The sequence below is a fragment of the Bolinopsis microptera genome, chromosome 9 (genome assembly GCF_026151205.1).
Source record: "Bolinopsis microptera isolate Bmic1 chromosome 9, MBARI_Bmic_1.0, whole genome shotgun sequence".
Taxonomy (NCBI): domain Eukaryota; kingdom Metazoa; phylum Ctenophora; class Tentaculata; order Lobata; family Bolinopsidae; genus Bolinopsis; species Bolinopsis microptera.
Window position 1 is genome coordinate 5,541,230 of NC_087080.1, and position 16,593 is coordinate 5,557,822.

The following is a 16,593-nucleotide window of genomic DNA, read 5'->3' on the forward strand; positions in this document are numbered from 1 at the left end:
ATAATACAATACAATATCCTTATTTTTTATGGCCCATTATTCAAATTATTATTGTTTGAGAAGGAACGTAATGATAATTCCATTAGTTTTGGATTCTTTCACTTCCATTTCATTAATTAAAAAAAAAACATCTCCGGTCTTTTCAGATGCTGTTCGAACATTTGAACTTAAAAATTATTGAAACTTGAGCAACACAATCATCGAATCTTTGAAATATAGATCGTGACCTCATTCCGGAACAAAAATTATTCCTTGATAATATTATTCCAAAAGCTATATGATTGAGTCCCCCCATTATGGCAAACAAGAGCTACCATGTCCTAAACATAACAGAACTCGAGGGTCACACTTTCAACAAGAGTGCTGATCAAATGATTGCAGCTGTTCTCATCACATGTGTAGCTGTCGGGGTTCCATGCAACATCGCCTCCCTTCTATATTTCTGGAGTAGGAGGAAACATTCTTTCCCGAATATTTTGTACACATTTATCAGCGCTGTTGATGTTTGCACTTGTGTCCTGACCCTGCCCATAATCAGTTCTTTGATGAATGGAAGACGACCCCTGGGATTCTTTCTAAGCTACACACTATGCGGTGTGTGGTATGTTCCATTTTACTTCACACTTCGCTTCTCCCAGTTCATGGTCCTCGTTATGAGTGTCACCAGAACTGTCAACATTCTGGCTCCCTTTTTCAGTATAAAGAAGAGTGCAGTTCTTGTGGCGTGTGTGGTTTATGCTGGATACATTCTCATTGTGAAAGCTGTGGTAATAGGATTTGGAGTAAACAAGTTTTTCTTCTTCTCCAATATTGCATCGTGTACTGAGACGAACTATGTGGATCCGCCGGATTGGAAATACATGGCCTTTGTCATGTTCGACCTTGCCAATCTGATCCTTCATTCAGTGATTGTATTTGTAAGCTTTATCTTGAGTATCATGGCCTTGGCAAAGGATGCCATGCCTGGCACCAACGACTTCAGGCGTGTTTCCATTACTATAACTATCTTCACAGCTGTTTTCCTTGTTTGTAATCTTCCCATGTTTTTGGCCGAACTTTTGAACAATATAGTGTTTGTGTGGATGAGGGATATTGTATATGTCGCAAAGAGTCCCTTCTTCGTTTGGTATTTCATTTTGATTAGCTACCGAGTGTTGATTCCTGTTAACGCTGCCGTTAATCCGTTTATATACTTCTGGAGAATGGAGACCTTGCGGAGATGGATTTTGGATCATCTCAGGAAAACTAAGCCTTCAAATTTAAGGGAAAGGCTCAAAAGACAAAATGCTCAAAATCCGTTGAACATCAAAAACCGCCAAACAAAAGTTGCGTCGTCATCTAGCCTCTTACCTAGTTGCCTTAGTTCCTAGAAATTTCGTTGCAAATCGGACAATTTTTTGAAAAATACAAATTTATCCGGGTATTTGACATATTTGTTATTCAGTTAATCTTTGTTTTATTGATCGCCAACCGATAACACACAGATAATTAATTAAATTATTCAAAACAAAACTAATGAACATAGAACACCCATCATGATCAGTTTACAATTACTTTACAATTCCTTTTAACAACCTTGCCTCAGGAATCCTGGCGCTGGGAGCAGTGGCTGAAGGGTGTATGAACGGTATAATTCCTCACCTACCTCAACTTGTACCCTTCCTTATCACCGCTCTGTCAGATAAAAAGGTAGGCTTTACTTGTGTCTTTACTCTTTAGTGGCCGTTTTAGTTTATGTTCAGTTAAATATCTTGAATAATTTGAGTTGAAAAAATCAAAGTAACATCATACCAGATCAAAGTGCAACAAATCCCCATTGAGTACTGGCATAGAGATTTTATATAGGTAACAGTGTTCGTTGTAGTTTGCATTTTTAATGCATTACTAGAGCAACGGTACAGATTTATCTGGTTATAACCTTACAGTAATTGACCAGTGTTAGTTGATATTGAATGAATTCTCATCGCAATCACAGTGTCAGGCATAAAAACAACAGGTTTACTAGTAAAAATATTTAAGAGACGTTTTCAGAGGTTAATCATCATGCTTTTCGACGATTAAATTCCTAGCTATTACATATTGTTTTGTAATTTCTGCCAAATATCACTGTCTACTGTAAAAATCTTATTTTCTGATCATCGAAGTCCGATTCTGGTTGGTTGTCTAGCAATCGCCTGCTTTGTAAACATTCTGAGCCCAAGTTCCTCCCTTGCCATCTACACATTTCTCCGAAGGTCCATACATCTGGTACATGTTAGATGCATTATCTGCTGTGAAACAATCCCTACCAGACTGCACTGCAAACACTGCATACCCGTTCTCCACTGCATACTTCTCACAGTCTTCTACGGGATTATCGGATGTGAGCCTTATTCCACCTTGTATGGATCTGAGCGGGTCATCCCTCCAGCAGCCCAGGTTCTTCCTGCCACATTCTGGTGTTTCTGGAGAAAAAGAGCGTTGGTTCATTATTCGTTTGATTCGCAGAAATATCAATAGCTTCATCTATCTGAAAACTGCCAACTTTAGAGCTGCATAGCTTTATGGGCCAGATAAATTTAGATACATTTATATTTCATTATAGTCTGTAAATATTGGCATATTATCTCGTTTAACACTGTCGTGATAACAAATTTAATGTGTAGTTTAATACCTGGACAACTGCCCGTTTTATAGACGCTCTGGGACAAATATCCACCCCTTCCATCCTTACAGTTCTCAGCAGGCCCGTACATTTGGTAGGTTCGATCGGCGTTACTGGCTGTGAAACACTCTGTGCCGAACTGAACTGAGTTGTAATTTTGAGTAATGGTCGTATTCCTCACTTCTCAATTGAGAGGTACATGTTATAATTTCAGTTTTACTTTGCCTCACGTTGAGCAACGTGAGCCAATTCAGCTACAGTATGTAACATACCGGTCAACAAAGCTTGGTATTTGTTAAAGAAAATTTGCGAAATACTTATATTAAGTAGCCGCCCTTTTGCAGCAAAGAAAGTATGGTATAATCGTCGTTGGCCTTCGCGAATTTAATGTGAAGAAAGAGACTTACCTGCGAAGACTGAGAATCCCTCATCGTTTGCTAACTGTTCGCAGTCCTTGACTGGGTTCTCGGAGTTGAACCTTACCCCTCCTTTTATTGCTCTGTTAAGGGTATCTTTCCAGCATCCCAAGCTCTGTCGTCCACATTCGTACGATGCTGGGATTTGGAGATTATTTAAGCACAAGGGAAATATCAAGTTTAAAACGTACTTACTGTTGATCATGATATATATATATATAAGTTTATAACGTTATCTTAGTGAAAAAACTTTTGGATATTTCGACGCTTCCTACGTTTGCAAGTGTCTGCGAAGTAGACGTTCGATGACCACGATCCACCTGTCCCATCCGAACATTCCTTTGAATCTCCAAACTTCTCGAAAGTCTCCTCAGCATTAGCTGCAGTGAAGCACTCGTGTCCGTACTGCACCGCGAATACAGAGAACCCACGCTCCTGTGCATATCTCTCACAGTCATCTATCGGGTTATCAGAGTGGAAGCGTATTCCGCCCTCAATTGCGCGGCCGGCAGGGCTATCGGCCCAGCAACCCAAGCTTTTCCGTCCACAATCTGGATTTGCTAAGGGATTTAAGTTAATTTTCAAGTGTTTTTAGATAGCGGTGGTTGCACTGGTCCTGATCCAAGAATCTAACATAAAATCTCCTGATGTGGCCGTTATTAGTATAAAATAACCGCCTAGAAAGGGGACACAAATTTGACTTAACATTTAATTTTTTTAAAAATTACCTGGATCAGACATGATGTGAATAGTAACAGTAGCGTAATCATCAACCGAAGTATACCCCTCATACATCCCCCCGTAGACTCCATCAATCGTCACTGAAATCTTCACGAACCTCCACGTGTTATCTCCACTATTCCTGATCCTGAGCCCCTTGATGTTCCCAATATCAGTGAAGTCCTTGATAACACAGGATTCAGTCCCTCCCAGCTCCCTGTCAGCCTCACAGTCGTGCTCTGCAGTTTCACCCAGTGTTCCGATCACAGTGTAGAAGTAGCCGGAGAAAGCTCCTCCGTCCCACTTTCCTTTGGCGCTAGTCCGGTGCTGGAACTCGTACGTTACTGAAAAGGAAAACGTCTGAGTGAGTGGGATTGACCATAAAAAGGAGGACTTTAGTTTATCTACGAAATTGTCTCCTCGGATCGAGCCGTAAAGATTACTACAAAAATGGTTGTGTTTATTCTTTACCAGGACACTGTTGAGTGTTACAAGCATTTGTTAGAGAGCTTTCCCCCTTACAGTCCGCCCCTCCGAATGCCGGGGCTGGTCTGTCACAGGCCCTGATTCTGATACGAGTTCCACCACCACATTCAGCCGTGCAGCCTGACCACTCACCAAATGGACTCCAGTGTCCGTTCACTAAATTGATATGTGTTGTAAGAAGCTTTTTTGGTTTTAACTGAACCAACATTTTCGTTATAAGTTGAGTCAGAGTGGAGTCGAGTATCTTTAACAAGATTATCTTAGATTATAAACCTGGGCATGGGTCGGTATTGCAGTTTTGTACCTCTGCATCAAATCCTTCACAGTCTACTCCACCGTATGCTGGGGCAGGTTTGTCACATGATCGAGCTCTAGACTGGAATCCACCTCCACACTCCACTGAACATTCTGACCAGGATCCGAACGAACTCCAATCTCCGTCCACTGAAATGTGATGGTTAAGTCGGATGTACTAAGTTTCAGTTTACTTCTTTCCGTTTGTTCAGGTTTTGATAATTAAAATATAATATAACCAACCAGGACAAGGGTTTATGTTGCAGTCCGCTGTATCTGAATCTACCCCCTCACATTCCACCCCGCTATATTTTGGAGCAGGATTGTTACAGTTTCTTAGTCGGTATTGTTTTCCTCCGCCACAGTTGGCTGAGCAGCTCGACCAATCCCCGAATTCGCTCCAGTTCCCATCAACTGAAAACATAATATCTTTTTCAAGGGATAGTCTGTTTTTATCTGCTGAATCGGATTTAGTTCTCTCATTTGATGTTGTATCCTTTTAGCTTGTGTGTTGATAACAGTTGCTCTCTTATCAGTAAAATCGTTTAATTGCACTGCGACCACCATGTAGCCTTGTAATACAAGTTAAGTACATGATGAAGGACACAGATTTACTGCAGCGTTTATCAGGACACTCTACATTTTTCAACGAAGCGAATGAGGATTTTGAGGCTTTAATTTCGAATATTGCAGAAGCCACGAACTGTGAAAATAGAACAAGGTTTTCAGTTGAAAAGTTTGAAAAGCCAGTCAAGAAGGTTTTATCAAATTTGATGTATAATATGTACTATCAGTTGAATTCTGTCGTCGGAGAAACTCTGAATGCAATGAAAGATGTTGAGGAATTGAAGAGTTCTCTCATCCGATCACAAGAGTCGGTTATCAAACTGCAGAGGGAACTTCTTGAAGCCAAATCCAATCAGTTGGATTTAGTTCAGACCACTGTAAAATCTGCTGTTCAGGACACTGTTCAAGCTGAAATCAAGTCATACAGTCAAGCTGTGTTAAAAGCCTCGCCGAACAGTACAATAACGGAGGAGAGCCTGAAAAAAGTTGTGCAGAAGGCTGTGTCAGAAGAGGATCGCAGCAGGAATGTTCTCATTTTTGGTTTAAAGGAGACAGATGTAGAGAAACTATCAGATAAAGTAGACGAACTGTTTGAACAGATTGAAGTGAAACCACACTTCGAAGCTGTAAGGATTGGAAGGAAATCAGCTGACAAGACCAGACCTGTCAAAATTTTGTTATCAAATTCGAATACTGTACATCAGATTTTATCAAAATCGAAAAACCTGAAACTGAGTGAGCACCACAAAACTGTGTTCATTTCACCAGATCGGTCACCTGAGGAGCAAGCCAGACATCATCTGCTCGTTTTGGAGATGAAAGAGAAGGCAAAGAAGGATTTGAAGAGACGATATTATATCAGAAGTGGTATTATTTGTTGTGAGGACAAGATATCATAGTGAACGATGTATAATCATGAAGTTTTTCTTGTGTGTGACTTAGCGGGTGATACTCGTAAATTTTTTGTTCTAATTATATAAGACCGTCGACGAGTCTAACTCGGCGCACGTCTTGGTAGTTTATAAACCTTAAGTGTGACACATTTTGTTATCTTTTATTGTCAAATAAAGTACATTGGTTCTTAAATTTTTATGAGATCCCAGTTTATATATTTTTTTAAAAAAACCTTCTGCTCTGAGGAGGAGAGAAAGTTTTTGTGGAGAGCCGCTCAGACATGGGCACCGTATTGTGTAAATTATTTAGGTATATTTTATGCAATATCTTTGTCGCATACGAGCGGGGTAGTAAATATTGTGTTTCGTTTCGTTTCGTTTCGGATTTATTTAAATATCAACTTCTCTCATTTATGATCTCAGAATTGAGCACAGCCTACGTGGATAATGTTACTGCGTGACTTTGTTACACTTTACAGTTTAACAATGTTACCTGGGCAGTGTTGGATGTTACAGTCCTTGGTCTCTGTGTCGCCTCCCTCACAATCTGCTCCTCCCTCAGCAGGGGCAGGGTTGTCACAGTCTCTCAATCGGAACTGGCTCCCTCCTCCACACACTGCCGAACAGTCCGACCAGTTCCCAAACTCGCTCCACTCTCCGTCCACTGAGTTTATTCAGATTGACCAATCTAACATGCTTATAAAATATGTAAGACCATGAAGATTAAATAAGAGCCATTTGTTTGTTTATGAACCTTTATAGGGGTCCATGTTGCACAATTATCCGGTTCTGTTTCAATCCACTCCTTCTTTACTATAGCAAGAATTCGATGTAGCAAGGGAAAATCGTTCAAATATTGCAACCATTTCCCCAGAAATTTACAATGTCACATACCGGAACAAGGAGCAAGGTTGCAGCCCTGAGTTTCAATATCTTCACCGAGACACAGTTCACCACCGAATGCAGGAGCAGGATCAGTACAAGTCCTGGTTCTAGACTGGCCCCCTCCTGCACATTCTGCTGAGCAGTCTGACCACTCTGAGAATTGGCTCCAGCCTCCATCAGTCGGGCAGGAATGTCCACAGGCGTCAGCTTTAAGCTCTATCTTCTCACACTTCTTTACGTTGCCTTTACTGAGGGGTTTTTTGACAGAAATTTCATGTTCGCACCCCAGACTTGATTTAAAACCTTTGTGCAGACAGGAGTCGTACATCTTTATTGCTTTCTTCAGTGTCTTAGCTGTGCAGCCTACGGCCTTGTCCTTTTTCCCTTTGTCTCTGCGCCCCGCACCAACGATCAGAAAGGCAGTCAATACTATGGTCAACAAGAAGAGGATCCTCATATTTTACGTTTAAACGGTGATAAAAATGAGCTTATTGCCAGAAAATTCAGACCAAATTTCCTAGTAAATTCAGGATATCGTAATTTGACAGAGAAACTGAGGAGATGGTGGCACAATTGAAATGAAATTTGCCCTCACCAAAGTATCCCCATGGAAAGAAGATAATATAGCATCTAAATTCTAAAGGGTTGGTCAATGCGGTCATCTCTTTGTCCGACGTTGCAGTTCGTAAAGTAATATAAAATTCATTATTTCGGAAAATAAAATATTATTCTCGTGTATTTTATTCTTTGTGATGATAGTGTACTTTACCATCATGAGTATCATCCCGTTCATTCAACTACACAACTAAACCTTATTTGGCCGTACCTGAAAATCTATTCATTCGCGGTGCATGAGTGTCACAGTAGTGCCACAGTAGTGCCACAGTAGTGCCACAGTAGTGCCACACTCCACAAGGATCAATACTTGAAAGTACCGTCAGCTGTTTATCAAGTTATCGTCTCCTTATTGACCTTTATATTCAATATTAGGAATTTCGTGCTCAAAAGAACTATCTTGAAAATTCTGGAAATCAGGTAGTTACACTTGGATTGATTTTTAAATAATAATATATTCTTCTTTTTTCAGACATTAGTGAGGTCGATAACCTGCTGGACGTTGTCAAGATACGCTCACTGGATTGTAAATCAGCCTGGAGATCTTTACCTAAAGTCTCTGGTTGAGGAGGTATTACACTATTTTACACTATTTTACACTATTTTACACTATTTTACACTATTTTAATACTATTTTACACTATTTTAACACTATTTTACACTATTCTATACTTTATAGTCACGTGACGCTGATATTCTAAAGTTCAAAATTAGTTCAAATTTAAAATCTGACTTGCAGCATGAATGGATGCGGTGAAAGATAATTTTAGCAGGTATAAAGTCATTATCAACAGTATTATGTTAAAATTTATGCTTTACCAAAGTTTAGTTGGCTTTTAAATTAGCCGACGGTTTGATTACTATGATTAGTCGCATTAAATTTGCCTTGCAACAATCTTGGTAAAAAATATAGATACATTTTTGGATTCTAACCTGGTTCTTAAGGTATGTATTACATTTAAGCCCAAAATTAATCTGACATCCTCCATATCGTGGTTAACTAATTGGTTAAATAATTAGAAGTTCTCACTGTAGGGTAAGGCACGTAATTTTGTCAGGGTACCTAATTTTGTCATTTTGCTCTGAAAAACTGCCTCGGCTCGGAATTTCAGCTTGAAAGAAAAGGTTTGTGTATAAAAAGAAAGCTTAGACTTTGCTGAAACTGCTCCTACAAAGTTTAAGTTTCTAGCTCTTTTGCATCTGTGTCAAAAATGAAGGCGAAACTGTTAACCCGAAAAATAAATAAGATCCTTAAAGTTTTCTTAAGGAATTTTCAAAATTTTGATTTATTGCTATTTCAAAAGTAATTGAGCTAGCTTCATGCCATTGCATATTTCAAATATCTTCTACAGCCTAAGTATACGTACAAATTTTCAAGTCTCTAGCGCAATTATTGTTCAAGTCACAGAGGGTGACAAAATTAGGTTCGATTTTGCCAAAAGAACCTAATTTTGTCAAAAAAATCGACCTTTCTCAAATTTCTTGTAAATCACAGATTGTGTTGAAAATGGCCTTATACAACTATTCTGAAGTTTTTTTGCCCATAGGATATGTATAAGGCACTTATAATAGCATTTAAACACTTATAATAGCATATTTTCGCCGAGAAATATACTGTAATTCTGGGTTTTAAAGAGCTATTGGTAAATATAGTTTCGTGAATCAGTAACCAATATTGATTCATGCTTCATAGAAAGTTTTCAAGATGCCAGTGGTTTCAGGGGCATTTGGGGGCTATTTTCTAAGATTAGATACCCAAAAAGTGTCATCTTTTCATCAAGCTACAAAACTATGAAAACATCATATCTTTGGGATTTTTGAGGTCAATGTTGGTAAAAAAGCGCTCGAATGATGCATCCAGGTAGTCTAAAATACCGAGAAACGGTTACTTTTTGCACAATCTTCAAGTGACAAAATTAGGTTCGGGGTGACAAAATTAAGTAAAGTCACCTAATTTTGTCATTTTTTTCAAAATAATTTTTTTGAACATCTTCAACCCCAGCAATTTCGATCATTTTTGTGTTAGAACTTGCCTAGACTGTCTACTATAAAATGGTGGAGGTTTCATCTAAATCGGAATTTCAGACGAGGTTAAAACCCATGGTTTATATCAGGCAGTCGGAAAATTGCCAAAAAATGACAAAATTATGTGCTTTACCCTACCCCCATCGTCGCAGCTGTTAAAGCGAATGCTCGACACGAACAAGCGAGTACAAGAAGCAGCCTGCAGCGCGTTCGCTACACTTGAAGAGGAGGCATGTACAGAGCTACTGCCTTATCTCCAGTTCATCCTAACTACCTTCCTGGAGGCCTTCAAGAAGTACCAGCACAAGTCATTGCTGATATTGTACGATGCTATTGGAACTTTAGCTGACAGCGTTGGATATCATCTCAATAATACGGTACGCACTTACAAATTATGCTCCGTTTCCTATACTCTGGAAAGCTTGATCATTAAATGTTAATTAAACTCTAATTTAAACCCGAATTAAACACTGCCAATTATAACCAATTGACTTCTCAGGAGTACATTGAAATCCTGATGCCACCTCTGATAGCAAAGTGGAACAGTTTGAAAGATGACGACAAAGATTTGTTCCCTCTCTTGGAGTGTTTATCTTCAGTGGCCACCGCTCTCCAGGTGAATATCTCATAGTGACGTCATATAGTGACGTCATATAGTGACGTCATGACACGTGGGAAATTGCTCCTGGACATTAAAACTGTATTGTGTCGTGAGTTGTATTTGTGTGTATAACTACATGAGTATCGTTCACTGTTCCAACGTATGGTCGTGTAATGTGTCACCTAATAATTGGGGGTCCACGTTAAAACTACTTATATAATATACATTATTCACATAAATTAAATTTAGATTTTTTCAAATTATCTCAATTTACATCCCCATTTAATGTTAGTTAGATATTTAAAGCCTCCTATCTCAGACTGGATTCGTTCCGTACGCTGAGCCGGTTTACCAGAGGTGCTTGTTGCTGATTGAGAGAACTCTTACTGCTTCCGTGGTTTGTACCTTTTTAATTTTTCAACTGAATTTTTTGGGACATGAATTTTAAAACGGGTGTGAACTGTGATAGGAGCATTCATTGAGTTCCCAGAAAATTTAGTAGAACGATAAAAATATCATTATTCTACTATACTGGTTATTATTCTACCTATACTGATTTTTGGCTCGTATTAAATAATAAGAGCTCGACATAAACTTCAAGCTCATGTCATATTATTACTACTTCCTGAGTAGTCAGCGATATAAACATATTTTTATTTATCTATCAACTAATTAATTATTTCATTGCAGCTGGCAGCAACTCAGCCCGACCAGTATGAGAAGCCAGATAAAGACTTTATGATAGTAGCGTTGGATCTACTGAGTGGAATGGCTGAAGGAATGGAGGGGCATATCGAGGCGCTTGTTAAAAATAGCAATATCTTACCTCTACTCTTCCAATGCATGCAGGTAAGCTGAAGTTAATTTTATGGATTTGTAAATCATACGACCATGATCTTGATGGTTCTCCATTTATTTGCTGTTATGACTGATATGTCTGACTATGATCCTACTATTCAGTTTTTTAAGTAAATCAACTAACCACCATTATTTTTCAGGATGACATGTCTGAAGTTAGACAAAGTTCCTTTGCTTTACTAGGTGATCTCACCAAAGCTTGCTTCCAACACGTTAAACCGTACATAAACGAGCTCATACCAGTTCTTGTAAATAACCTTCAGCCTTGCTACATTTCAGGTTTGCTACATTTCAGGTGCTATTTTCTAGCCACAATTTTATTCAGTTGGTAAACTGTAAACGGGTTTTAAAGGTTCCACATGGTATTGTGTAGTATCAATACCAGTTATTAAGTATTATATCAATTAACCAGGAATGCAGCCTGCTTGAAAAACTACTAAATTAGTATAGGAATATAGGTGAGTCTGAGTATGGTGATATGAGTTTGAGTTTTCAGTTAAATGCTCTGTTAAATTAGCCGTAACAATCTCCCCTCTTCAGTGTGTAACAACGCAACATGGGCCATTGGAGAGATCAGCATTCAATTGGGACCCGAAATGAAACCATTTGCTAGTGTTATCTTAAACCAACTTATCGTCATCATCAACAGAGAGAACACTCCTAAGACTTTACTTGAGAATACCGGTAAGATTTTTCTCGCATTTCTGTTTTGAGGCGATGTTTAATGTTTATATTCATGGATTGTTGGAATCCGAGGTTTTGTTTGTTTTCTGTCATGTCTGTCATGTCTGTCATGCACATGTCTGTCATGTCTGTCATGTCTGTCATGTCTGTCATGTCTGTCATGTCTGTCATGTCTGTCATGTCTGTCATGTCTGTCATGTCTGTCATGTCTGTCATGTCTGTCATGTCTGTCATGTCTGTCATGTCTGTCATGTCTGTCATGTCTGTCATGTCTGTCTGTCTGTCTGTCTGTCTGTCTGTCTGTCTGTCTGGAGCTAACAACTTTGTCCCGCAGCTATCACGATAGGCCGGCTAGGACTGGTATGTTCAGATGACATAGCTCCATATCTGAACCGCTTTATCAGACTGTGGTGCGCTAGTTTGAGGAATATCAGAGATAACGAGGAGAAAGACTCTGCCTTCAGAGGGGTAAGTTCTTCACTGTTTATTTGGGGCGACAGGAAGTTTAACACAAGCTATGCTGACACATGACGCGGACGGTGCTTATTGAATAGTTTGATTTATTAAATTTAAGTAATAAATTATTGGTAATTTGACATTATTTATTGCCAGGTTTGTGCGATGATTAGCAGGAATCCCAGTGGTATAATCCAGGACTTCATCTACTTTTGTGATGCGGTAGCTAGTTGGGTTTCTCCCAAGGAGGACCTCAAACTAATGTTCAAACAGATTCTAGACGGTTTCAAGACTCAATTAGGTAACTTGGGGTTTTATAAAGTCATTTGTGTTTCATTTTGACTTCAACGCCAAGTTAACGTATTTTACTCATAGCTAGTTAATTAAAGAATTATGTTAAATTTTGTTGTAAATGTCCCTAGATATTCCTTGTATTGTCTACTTGGATAAGACATATAAAACTGCCCAAACCTTGATAACAGAGCTAATTACAAATATTTCCTTGTAGGAGAAGAAAACTGGACGAAAATCACTGAACCATTCCCTGACATGTTGAGAAAAAGACTGGCTCAAGTGTACGGAGTGTAAAGGTAAATGTCACTGGAATTGTTACGTTATTACATTAATAACATTATTACGTTAATAACATTATTACGTTAATAACATTATTACATTAATTACATTATTACATTAAAGTTTCACCTTTTTCCAAGAAAAGTTTAATAAATACTGCATCTGATCTACATCCTCAACGATTACTAAGAATTGACTAATATCTAACCCGTTATCCCTCAGCAAACTGGAAGCCGATCCGAGTTTGGACCTCTATTATTACCTGCTGACCTTTAACCTCGTGCCTCCTAGCGGTGGCATGTAGTGCGTCACGTGATTTGATATCATATCACGTGACGCTATTATATGCTGTTACATTACGCTCAAGTGACTGTATAATCTACATGTTTGTCTTATTGAATGTTGTCTTGTACCCGGTTTCCTTATATAGTACATGGTCTATAATTCTCACCTGATCGTACAGGTTCATATTATATGAAAGAGGGATCTACTATCTCTAGAATGTTTCTAGTTCAAATATTTCAAATTTTATTCCTCACGTACAACACTGATATCTTAGGAAATATTTAAATGAATTAGATAACTTCCTTTTTTTATTTGAACTAGAAACGTAACAGTGGATTGGTATTAAATTGGTGTTATTTGATTTAAATGGGCATGATGAAATTATGATAAATATTATATATGTCATGAGCTATTGATTATATTTAATTTTTTGATAAAACCACGGTGCTGCGTGATTACTAATAATACAGCTGTCTATGCGATGTATGCTATCGAATGTTGTTTAAAGCTGGCGTTCAGCCGAATCTCGAACATTCCGTCTTCTGGGAACTTCTTCTGGAAACTTGCCAAGAGACGTGAATCAGGTTCTGAAACGGGTACCGTCATTTTTGGACCAGATATTTGGAAACGTGAGCTAGGCTGGATAACAGCAACTATTTTTTATTTTTCCTTAAGTCTTTTTGTTATTTTTTTTCGATTTTTTGTTTTTTATTTAATGTTTTGTATTATAGATAATTTTTTAACATTTTTTTTTCTGTTTACCCGTATTTTGAGGGAGTCGGGACTCAAAACAGGCAGTTCCCTGATTGCTACTTAATTTTCCTGAGTTATCAAATTAAATAACTTTATTTTCCTGAGTTATTTGATATCGACCTAGTTTCAAATCTGTTGTGCTGCTTTCGACCTTGTTATGCGCCAGTTCGGTATTAGTATTGGTGAGTGGAATCTTTAGAGTCTAACTGTCTTACTAACATTTTTGTTTTCCAGGAACTGCCTTGACTTAACACATTAAAACTTAAATTATTTGTTATATACTTCGAGCCACATTTTTTTGTGTCGCTTCTAACTGAGAACAAGCTCCGTATTTCTTATTCCTCAGTCCAAGTCTCCTGATAAACTATATCGATTATGTAATTAATTAATTACATTTATGTAATTAATTAACTAATCATACTGTTATCTTGAGTGCTGATTTATCTCAGTCATATAGTGATGCTCCAACTTTTTCCATAAAAGTATGATCACTGACAAGAGGCTTGTTTGAGGTCGGGCGATTTATTTTTTCAGAGTAATTATATAATTATATAAGTAGACTTTTTTTGAGTCTGATATTCTTAAGATATAAGGCAATGTTATGAATATTATGTTGAACAAAGTGCTGCAGTTATTTTTCCGTTGATAAAATGTTTGGTAAAACATGGACGGCACGCTCTCCAGGAATTTTCAGTACTTCAAAATTTAAAAAATGTGATGAATGAGAGAAACCTTTTTCTTACTATCACAAACGTCAAACAAGTAAACCAACATTGGTTTATCAATGTTGGCTACAGATTAATTCCAGTAACTGTCAGGTGGTATTGGATTTATTATTTTAAACTGCAGTGCTTTTAGCTTATTGATATAATATATGATATTTATTCGAATATTTTTGATTAAGTTAAGGATTTCTTAGATAGGGAACCGTTTTTGATGTATTTTTTATAGATTAAGGCTATTTTCTAGGATAAATGCTTTTATGTTTAACGAAATCTTTTCTTTTTATTTAGTATTTTTGGCTTGACAGTATTAATAAGTATTCATTCTGCTTTTAAGTATTAAGAAGTCTCTTTGAATTTTCAAAGAGTTGATTTATGCTTATATTTAACTAGTCCCGTGGAAAATAAAAAGGAAATTACCTTTTCGACATTTTTCAGTAACCTGTGTGATCTTTTTTGAAAACGCTTTAAATTTGGGATTATATCTATGCTTAAGGAGGTTGACGGCTTTGTTTTGATTAGTTTTGCATCTATTTAGATTGATCTGCGTATGAAAATGTGTCCCGTGAAATTCTGCAATGGATGCATGCGTAAGCTACAATATTTATGTGAGATTTGTGAAGCATATTGATATTGGGCTGATAAAGCCCAAAACTCAAGATTACATATTATTGTTATCAAGCTATTTTTAAATATAATACAATATATATCCGTTAATTACGTTACACTCTAGGTAATATATCACATTATCGATATGATCTGAAGGTGATGAATTTAGTAATAGTGATAGTGGATATCAAGCAGTTCTTCCAATCTGTTAAATCGAAATTACTTGTATGATCCCGCAATGCGAATGTTGATTGTTGCTAGCAAAAGTTATATTGTCTAACCAAAATATCTGTGTCTTTATTTTTAACAGCGAAGACAAAAACCTAGGTTCGTCAGTATTACACCAGCATTAGTTCGTGGTCTTTGTTACTCCTCTTCTTGGAGCTAAAGCTTTTGTCAACAATAAAACAGGCTCCTCAATTCTGCGAGGAGAGCGCTGAGCGACTAATGAATCTCACGAAAGACAGCAACAATCAAGTTCAGTTCCCATAGTTGTCGGCTAATATTTATATTATCATGTACCCGGTACCTCTTCAAGTTCACATTCGTTTGACAAATGGCCAATGTTGCCAAAAGTGACAAGCTGCAGTTGCACCAACAACCAAGACCAATAACTCTCAACTCTGCTTTCCGAAACACGTAAAGCCTGCGTGTTAGCAAGTAAAAAACTACCACTGAGTTCAGAGCGTATATCATTTGCATCGCTTATTATTCTTCAATCCTTCAAGTTCAGCTTATTAATAAGGAACCCCCATACCAGCTCTGATCCGTAAATATGTCAATTTAACGGCTTGTAAGAACGTTTAACACGTTTTGCTTGTATTGCGATTAAATTTGGGGCCATTACTAAGGATGTCTGCCTGGCCAAAATCTCGGATTTTCCTACAAGTACAACCCCCCTCCGGCCTCCGCTTGCATCTTACTGAGCTTGATTCGTTTATGATTATGTTTATGAACATTATAGCCTGGGGTCCCCAGGTAAACAAACCCCCTCAGCGCGTTACAAATGGCCTAATAGGGGTTACCTTAACGGGTGATACTCTGTACTCGTAAAATATTTGTCGACGAGTCCAACTCGACGCGCGTCCTGGTAGATTATAAACCTACAAACGAATGTGACTGCTGACTGACTTAAAGTTAAGTCAGCTTCTTGGTCCGAGCAGCTACAATTCCTCGCCACACGTGGCGGTCAAGCATAACAGATCTTATCTCTTCAACACAGGAAAGGCTGGTGTCCTTCTTTAGCATGTCCAGAAACGTAAGGTGGGGCCTCCCCGGTCTCCTGTATCCATGCTGAGGGTCCCAGAACAGAAGTTGGTTTGCCAGAAGGTCGTCATGCCTGGCTACATGTCCAGACAGTCTCATTCTTCTGGAGGCTATCATCGCTGATGGCTTCGGGATGTTGCCGTATAAATCACTGTTGTTGATGATTTGTGGCCAACGTATGTTCAAGGCCATCCGGAGCATTCTAGTGTAGCAACCATTGATCCGCTTAGTCATGGATTGG

General features: G+C 38.1%; 2 protein-coding genes across 2 annotated transcripts in view; one reads left to right on the forward strand and one right to left on the reverse strand.

Annotated features, from left to right (window-relative positions):
• The window catches only part of LOC134820535 (transportin-1-like), a 33,615-nt gene extending 18,254 nt beyond the window's left edge, over positions 1-15,361 (forward strand). The window contains 12 exon segments of the mRNA XM_063830970.1: positions 1,586-1,689; positions 7,993-8,091; positions 9,698-9,922; positions 10,045-10,161; positions 10,466-10,543; positions 10,837-10,995; positions 11,145-11,283; positions 11,545-11,688; positions 12,023-12,156; positions 12,301-12,445; positions 12,653-12,734; positions 12,940-15,361. Coding sequence (XP_063687040.1) covers positions 1,586-1,689; positions 7,993-8,091; positions 9,698-9,922; positions 10,045-10,161; positions 10,466-10,543; positions 10,837-10,995; positions 11,145-11,283; positions 11,545-11,688; positions 12,023-12,156; positions 12,301-12,445; positions 12,653-12,732 — 1,424 coding nt within the window. The 3' untranslated portion in view covers positions 12,733-12,734; positions 12,940-15,361.
• LOC134820536 (uncharacterized) lies at positions 1,606-7,499 on the reverse strand. The gene is made up of 10 exons (XM_063830971.1): positions 6,915-7,499; positions 6,514-6,684; positions 4,804-4,974; positions 4,540-4,710; positions 4,252-4,422; positions 3,789-4,124; positions 3,336-3,620; positions 3,052-3,198; positions 2,654-2,788; positions 1,606-2,444 (listed from the first exon to the last, which is right to left on the reverse strand). Exons 1-10 carry the CDS (start codon positions 7,360-7,362, stop codon positions 2,164-2,166), a joined length of 2,316 nt encoding a protein of 771 aa, XP_063687041.1. The 5' UTR covers positions 7,363-7,499; the 3' UTR covers positions 1,606-2,163.
• Positions 15,362-16,593: the final 1,232 nt, after the last annotated feature.